General features: G+C 50.0%; 1 protein-coding gene across 1 annotated transcript; it reads right to left on the bottom strand.

The window, feature by feature from the left end:
* Window positions 1–100: 100 nt before the first annotated feature.
* On the bottom strand, window positions 101–7,631 carry KLHL25 (kelch-like family member 25). Its single transcript, XM_009872290.1, has 2 exons — window positions 5,819–7,631; window positions 101–164 (listed from the first exon to the last, which is right to left on the bottom strand). The coding sequence occupies exon 1, from the start codon at window positions 7,629–7,631 to the stop codon at window positions 5,862–5,864; it is 1,770 nt and encodes a 589-aa protein (XP_009870592.1). The 3' UTR covers window positions 101–164; window positions 5,819–5,861.
* Window positions 7,632–8,682: the final 1,051 nt, after the last annotated feature.

Here is an 8,682-nt window from a genome sequence, read left to right as displayed (position 1 = left end):
CCCGCGCCCCGGGCCGCGGCCGACCCTCGGCTCTGCCTCCTGTTCCTGGTGCCGGCAAGGGATGCGAAAGGCTCCTCGGAGTCCTGGACAGGAGGACGGGAGGGGACCTGGTCACTGCGTCAGTTCCAGCAGTGAGGCAGGGGACATGGATCTGACGCTGGCATCTGGGGTGAGAAAGCTCATTAACAGGCGTGGTGCTCGGCTCTGCCCGTGCAGGGGGGCACCAGAAAAAGGGATGCACTTTGGCAGCTCTTGGGGGAACCCCCTCACCCCAAATCCCAGAGATGGGTGAAGGTGGAAAGCAGCTGGTTTACTGGAGGTTTGGGGTGTGCTTTGCTTCCTCAGGGGAGGGGAACGAACTGGAGAGAGCTCAGAGCACGGACCAGGAAACTTCTGTGGACATGACAAGGCAATGAAAAGTTGAGGGAAATGGAGTTTTAGCTTTTTTTTTTTTTTTCCTGAGGGCAGGGAGGAGAGCCCAAGGGCTGGAACAGACAAAACAAAAAGACCCTTTTTCTCTTTTTCCAGCAGTTCCTCCAAAACCATCCGTGTGACTGATATTTCCAAGGGGTTGATTAATCCAGTCTGGGGCCGAGCTCAGACTGCACATGTTTCCATCTGCCCAGGGTTAGGAAAAGCCTGCTTTTCATCGACTTTCCTCCCCAGGCCAGCCACTCCCTTCCAACGCTGCTTGATAAACTGGCTTCAGAGACCAGCTGCTTGGAAAAAGCAGCAGTGGCAAAAAACAACTGCAGTCCCTGTTTATCCAGCCTCGCTATTGTATGCATGCAAATGGGTTTCCCTACCAGCGGCGGAGACAAACCAGCTGTGACTTTGTTCCAGCAATACTGGTGAGGGTGTAACAGGTTGCAAGCAACCAACCCAGCAGCATGCACGGCGTTTAGGAGCTGGGAGGTTATCCTGAGGATTTTTTTTTTAGGCTGCTGTTTGCAGGCACACAGGGCTTTTGCATGGGAAGACGTCCGGCTGCGAGCAGGGCTTTGAGGATGGAGCCAGGAGCGATGCACATCAACACAACCCTGCAGCTTCTTTGCAAAGACAAAAGCTAACCAAGGGCTGCTCCACGTGGAAGGGAAGCCAAACGAGACAGCAGCAAAACCACCTTTGCAGAAGGCTTGTTATCTAAGTTGTAATGAAACAATCAGGAAAAGTCACTGAACAGAGACAATGTTGAGTGTGACCACGGTATCAGAATACAGTTCTGGCCTGGCATGCTGCCCGAGTCCTTGCAGGTGCTCTGGGGCCAAAGGACATCTTTTAGGTGCTAGAGCAGCCTCAAAAACACGCAGCCTTGGCCACTCGGTGCCCAGGCAGGTACCGGCTGTTGGTGCCACCCACCAAAGCGCTCTGGTGGGAGCCACAAAACTGGGCTCAGAGCTCATGAACCCCACGAATAATTGTGCGAGCAGTGCCTGGCCAGCCTCTGCTCCCCACAGCCCAGACTGTGAGGAGAGTCCTGCAGGAGCTGAAAGGCTCTGAGAGGGATACGCCTGGCTCCTCGCTGCTGTGGGGTTTGTCTCACCCCCATTGGTTCTGAGATGGGAGCTTTGCCATCTGCACCCCTGGGGAGTGTTTGAGGCTCAGGAGGCAGCACAAGAGGGATGCAGTGACTCCCCTCTCCACTTCGTCTTCCTCGGCTGGACCATGCCATCTGCAGCTCCCTCATCCCCAGGGACCATTCCTACCCCCTGCTGAAGGCTCTTTCCTCTGGCCCGAGCCCATCTGTGACTCTGCCCCATAAAAATGAGAGCGTTGCACAGGACAGATAGTTTGGAGAAAACCACTTTTAATTTGGAGACAGGCAGCTTGGAGAACCTGTTCCTGGTAATGCCTGAAGTCACCTCTTTGTAGATGACTGATTGTCCCCATCAATCGTCACTGTACAGGACTGCAACAGACCACCCAGCACCATCCCCCGAGCTCCTGGCTGGGCTTTGCTTGTGTTCATAAACACAGAGAGTCTTTATTAGCTGAACGCTCGGCATTTTATTCACCTTTTGTAACGATTTGCCTCTTCGTGGCTTCACTGCCACGGGTGGGAGGAGATTGGGCTTTCATGTTTCATACTGCTAATCATGCCTGATCTCTGGAATTAACTGCAGGTAATAAGCACTAAATTAACGTCACACGACCTCCTTGGCAGGGGTGCTGGGACCTCTGCCGAAAGGTGCCCCGGCTCCAGCTGGGGAGGGTGAAGGCCATGCCCTCGAGGAAACATTTCCAGCTGATCAGTTTTATGCTCTACACGAAAAGCAGGCTTGGTGGTTTACGATCTGCATTTTTCAAGGATGCCTTATTCGGGTTTCTGGGACAGTACAAATGCAATCTCAACAGTTTATAGGTGAAAAGGTTGGGTTTTTTCATGAATTTCCTACCATGCGACTGCCCAGGCCCTTCCTCACCGGCCCAGCTTGCTCTGCTCTGAGAGCGCCTCGGATGGTTCCTCCAGAGCCTTCTCCAGCTGAGGGGGTTCCCACAGGATTAGCATTCCCAAAGCACACCAGCACCTGGGCACGACCTGCCTGCTGGGTGCCCTGACTTGAAGAAGGATCCCAGAGGGATTAAAATACATGTTGCAATAAAGACCTTACATGGTGGGAGTTGCAAGCCAGAAGATCCCTCAGCCAGACCTGCCACTGGACAACAGGGTAGTTGCAGGAGCCTAAAGGCAGTTATCCCACTTCCTGATGGGTTTTTTTAGTGTGGGTTTTTTTTTTTCTCCCCAGTGTTGGCACATGAAAAGCCAGGAGAGCCCAGGCAACATGTGGGACACAGCTGGACAATGAGTGAAAGGAGACATTCAGGTGTGACATTCACTTGCCTGTCTTGTTGCTTTATGTAAGGAGCTGTCACAGTGGCCTTAACAATAACTTTGCTTTTTAAAAAAATAAATAAAATAAAAAGCTCTAGAAGAACAATGTGAATAGACATTCTGTCTAACAAAAACCTGTATATTATCCTGATCTGAGAGCCCCAGGCTGGCAGTTCTCTGCTGCTCCTTCTTGCCCAAAGCCCTGGTGTGAGAGCCCCAGGCTGGCAGTTCTCTGCTGCTCCCTGCACTGGGGACAATGACAATCGGGGAGGGGGCAGCTGTGCCTGTGGGGAGGAGAGGATGGGTGAGGTGAGCCCAAAGGACCAATGCCAGCGTTCCTTGCCATGGTGCTCAGTAGAAAAGGGCCCCTGAGCAGAGCCCTGGGGCCTTGAGTGCTGCTGTGCTGGGAGGGTTGTCCTGGGCTGGGTGTCAGCTCTGCCTGTGCTGCTGCTGCTCCTGCCTCCTGCTGTCACACTGCCGAGGAGCAACGTTCCTCAGGACGGGCTGGCTTCCCTCTGCATCACCAGGTCGGAGCAGCACAGCTGCTTTTCTGGGGTTTTTTTGGACTGTCATTGGGACTCTGTGCTGCTGAGTCAGGGGTCTGGGGCTTTTCCCTGCTCAGGACTCTGTTGTCATCTGGAAGGTGCTGGTTCTGTGTTAATACATTCTCTTGTACCTTTGAATATATTTGCATGTTTGTAAAATATCTGTACATGGCTTGACATCTTCATTTTTATTCTAAGTGTTATTTGGTTTTCATTATACTGGTTCAAGCTTTTCCTAGCCTCAGTCTCTCTCCCTGGTTCCCCTGTGACCCTGCCCTGGGAGGGTCCTGGGGGCATCACAGAGAGTATCTCTCAGAGTTTAGGGGCTGGCCCAGCCTTAAACTTCAACATACATTGTTAAACACTTCTTTTAACCAAAGAGTGGAAGTGAAGCCAAAAAAAAAAAAAGGCATGCAAAACCCTCACACAGTAACTTTTCACCAGTTTTATGTTTAGGTTTTTCACCAGTTTTATTTTCAGGTTGGTGTATTACAGTTCCTAGTTTCCTTGTGCTTGTGCCAGGCTCCAAATTAAAGAGGGGAAAAAGAATCTCTAAGCCCCCTCAAAGTTGCTTGTTAGGTTTGAACAACCCAAATACAGTATGGAGGAGAAAAGGTAGGAGAGGAAAATAACATCTCCGTGACTCTGGAGACTGCTTTTTAGATGGTGGCTGATGAATCAACTCACATCTCAAAATATTCTCTCGTATTCCCAGCAGAGTGGCTGGTACTGAGCTTTAATATTCAGATGCATCTTCTACCAGAGAAAAATAATTTTCAGCTCTAGGATGGCTCTTAAAGTGAGGCCCCATTGACCTGAGTTGAAAATGATGGAGTCCTCACACTCTTTGCTGCAATATTTAATAGCTGAGTGTCAGTTAATTGGATTACTGAGCCACTGTGACAGATGCTAGGCAACGCTTGAGGAGGAGAATTTGGAAAGGCCATTATCTTCCAGTGCTGGGAAAGCCCTCGGACATCTCATTTTAACCCTTTCCACTCTTGTCCTGCCCTTGCTGTGGCCCAACCAGTGTTAAATTTGGGTGTTTCACAAATTAAAAGGCCAGCATAATGCTCTGGGTGCTTTTTCCCACCTGAGAAAAGCAGATGGTCATGTTGGGCAAATGCCTGGCAGAGGTGCCAGAAGCTCCTCCTTTGTTCCCAGCTGGCATCAAGAGAGATGGTCCCTGGGAGATGCCAGTAACTTCACCTGCTGGGTGATTCCCAGGGGCACCAACCACACCAAGTGGGAAGCAGGGAAATGAGAGGGTGTCCCAACCTTATATGTGAGGGTTTCCCAGCTCCTTCAGCCAGCTGGGATGTAATCTGCAACCTCCAAAGCAGGGTTGAGTGTTTTGCTGGCACTGTGAAACCTACAGCTCAAGCTAGCAGAGCTGTTGCAGACTCTCTGGGAAGATGGTGCTATCAAAGTGTTGCCCTTATCAATTTCTGCTTTTACAATGCAAGGTGAGAAGAGTTTTTGGCCTTTGCTTGGCCAGCTGCATCTCAGCACAGATGGTGAAGACGTGAAAACCTCTGTGGAGTGAAACTGGTAATCAGAATGGTGACCAAGCACCCTGCTGGGGAGGAGAGAGAAGGAATCAATGGCCCTGTCTCAGTGGCATTGCAACAGTATGTTCTGAGCAAGTGAGAACTGAAGCACCAGAATGAGACAGGCCATCATGACTTTGCTCCAGTTTTCTCATTTGCTCACACCCCAAAACACTGATAAACACATTCTTCTTCTGGTTACAAAACCCCTTCCCTCCCACTCAGGTCTCACACTGAAGTCTCAGAAGTTCTGATTCAACAAGCAACAGTTTGGATATTAAATAAACACCTGGACCATCAAATGCACCATGGCTTCTAAGCTTTTGCTTCTGCTACCCACTAAAATGTAAATACATAGCATAAGAAGACCCAGGATTTGCTGGCATCCCAAGGGTCACTTGCCTTACACAGTCATCAGCTCTGAAAAAATCACCCAGATTCTCAGCAAAAGTACTGAGACTTTTTCCAAACTGCTTGTTGCCCTAGCATCTCCCAGGACCCACATGCAAGTGCTTTTTGAAACCTTAATTCCCCCAATGGGGACAGGATGTATTCCATGGCGATAGCTGTGAGAGCAGCTGTGGACACTTTTGCCCTCCCCACCCACCCACAGAAGGATGATGCTGCAGCTAGCTTGAAGCACAGGGAGAGAAGCCGTGGCCTCCTTGCAACCATTTCTTAAGGTTCTGGGAGGATCAGCTGGGAACAAGAGAAACCTGGGAGCTAGTTAGACTTACAACATCACAGAGCTGATTACTCTTTCTGGTGCTGCATGCTGCCTTTAAATGTACCCTTCTCAGAAAACTTGAAACCTGTGGCTTCAGCATGGGCTGTGCAGACTCAACTGAGGCACAACAACAAGTTTCAGTTTAAGAGGAGGAGACCCTTACCTTACTGACCTCCCGGATACAAGCTCCTGAGCTCTGACCCTCATCATGATGGCAAGTGCTTCCAGGTGCTAACAAAAGCTGTGGGGATGAGCGAGTAAGGCACTGTCGTGATACAGTTCCACGTGTCTGACGTCGGGTCGTAGCAGTCCAGTGTTTTGCACCTCTGGGTGCCAAAGTAACCCCCCACCACATAGAGTTTATTCCCCGAGGCCAAAGCATGGCATGACATCCGCTTGGCTGTCATGTCCCCGATGCGCGTCCACTGGTCCGTCTCGCTGTCAAAGCGGTAGGCGGATGCTGCTGTGAACTCGGTGTCTCCTCCCATGATGAAAATCTGGCTGCCCAGGACGGCGGCTGCCGTGTAGCGCCAGGGCTGTGGGCATTCGGCTTTGATCATCCACCGATTCTCAGCTGGATCGTAGCACTGGACCTTGGACACCATGTCTCGGTGGATGCTGGTCCCGCCAAAGACAAAAAGCTTGAGCCTGGCGCTCACCACCGCAGCGTTGCTCACACCATCTCTCAAAGGAGCCACCATCGTCCATTTGTTGGATATGGGATCGTACTTCTCTACTTGCTTCAAGGAAACAGAAGGAGATGCAGGAAAAACTCCAGCTACCGCAGTGTGTCCACCGACCACATAGAGGCAATTTTCCAACTCAGCCGAGCCGTGCCCAAACCTAGCTATTAGCATTGGGGCAGCTTTTGACCATTCCTCATGAACAGTGTCATACACCCACACATCTTTTGAGACCCCATTCTCTGAGCCCCTGCCTCCAGTGATATATACTTTGCAGCCAATGGCACAGGCACTGAACTCCTTCCGTGGACTCGGCAGGTCTGCTTTGGGGATGATTTCCTTTGCTTTGTGATCCACTTGGTAGATTTTATCACACATGAAGGTCTGTCCTCCCAGGATCAGCAAGGTGTGCCCAGCTTTGCGAGGCCTAGCACAGGGACTGGTGACCACCCCATCATTCTGGAGGATCTTCTTCTTGCATTGAATAGCTTCATCCAAGACCAACTTGTTCCTTTCGTCCACCATGATCAAATCCTCACAAGCCAAGGCTTCCTTGAGACATTCAGAAGGAAGCAAGGCCAGACGAACGTTCCTCAGAAGCTCTGGGAGATAAGCCTTTCGCTCATCCAGATTGTATTTCACCCACTGGATGACAGCCTTAAAGACCTTTTCTTCATCCTCAATTTCCAGCTCATCGCTGGAGATGAGATCCAGCAGAGTGTCCTTGGAAAGGTTGTTGAAGTCCTCACTCTTGTGAACAGTCTCAAAGTTGACCAGGCACATCCTCCAGGAGAGCTCGTAGAGCCGCCGGCACTGATGAGCATCTGAAAGCAGCATCATGCCCAAGCAGTTTGAAGGGTAGAGGTTCTTCTCCAGGAACTCGGCTGCTGCGTCTCGGACGTCATGGAACTGCAGCATGTCTCCAGCCTCCAGGAGGGACTCTGCGTTCTCCTCGTTGATGATGATCCGAGAGGAATAAGCAAAGTCCAGCAGTAGCTCCAGCACCTCTGGGTGGAGGCTGTCATGGAAGTTCACCTCATCATCCAAGCTCTCCCGGAGGCCATTGCTAAACATGGCTTCAAAGTACCTGCTGGAGGCAGCCAGCACTGCCCGATGACATGGGAATGATCTGTTTCCTGCCCAAAGGGTGACATCGGTGAACATGCGGTGCTTCCGCAGGGTGTTCAGATGTGACAAGACGCAGTCCGGGTGGGAAGCTTTGTGGAAAAGCAAGATATTCATGGAGCCGGTGCTAGTCCGGGATTTACGGTTCTCATGGACACTGACTGACATGATGACAGAGCTCTTGCCTGCAGAGAAATAAACAGGAGAAACATTATTCCCTTGTCCTTACTGATGCAAAGCACAGAGAATATATTCATTTGCTGTGCAACCCTGGTACACTGTCAGTGGACCTCAAACTTGAAGCACCAGCTGACACCCCGGTGCTTCTGCACCCCAGCTTGCAGACCCTGTGCCTCCTGCAACCTCACGTCCTCCAGAAATTTAGCTTGGGCTGCGCAGCGTGAAGGGGGAAATTCTGCACTTTGGTTTCAGCCACGGAGCAACAAAGTGAAGCAATCAAAACACGAACTTGATGGTAAATTGTCTCAACAGCCCCTACAGAGGGTATTGGCAAACCACAGAAGAGTTCTTTAGAAAACAGCATTAAAAGAGCAGTCTATCCAGGATAAAGGGCATCGGTCTGTTCTTGGCTCAGCAGAAATTACGTTTGGCTTCTGATTTTCATGAAGATTACTGCAGGTTTAGGAAAGGCAATTGCTACAGGTTTTATTTATGGAATATTTAGCAACTAGCACAAGCCAGAAGTTGTGAACAAATTTGACAAAACCCTTTCATCACGGTTTTTGTTAAAATTCACCAGACGCTTTGTGTGACTTAAACATTTTGCAGGACAGATTCACAACAGAGAATAAGCCAAGAGACACCTAAATTATGCTTTTTAACAGACGGGCAGAAGGAAACACAAGGCTTTTAGTAGCTACTATTTCATTTAAGTGCTACTTGATACCTATCCTTGCCTGCAGAAGCAAAACCCTTTGTACCAATCAAATTAATACTACTTAGATGATAAAATCCAGGTCATTTACCCCAAAATATTTTAACCAGCTCTATTTTGTCCCCCCATGTAACTGAAGTAGGCAGACAGATATACACACAGTCCTTCCTTGCAGCAGAAATCAGTACTGAAGTCAGTAGCACAACCGTCCTGAGGTTTAAAAAATGAGCCTGAAAAAATAGAAGAAGGGGGTCAGGTTGCTGTGGGCAGGCACGAGCTGGAGGACATGGGCCTAATTCATAGGAAGAAGGGGTTGCTTGAGAA

This window comes from Apaloderma vittatum, unplaced genomic scaffold, assembly GCF_000703405.1.
Source record: "Apaloderma vittatum isolate BGI_N311 unplaced genomic scaffold, ASM70340v1 scaffold32466, whole genome shotgun sequence".
Lineage (NCBI taxonomy): Eukaryota > Metazoa > Chordata > Aves > Trogoniformes > Trogonidae > Apaloderma > Apaloderma vittatum.
Note: the sequence above shows the minus strand (reverse complement) of the source record. Positions and strands in the feature narration are given on the sequence as shown.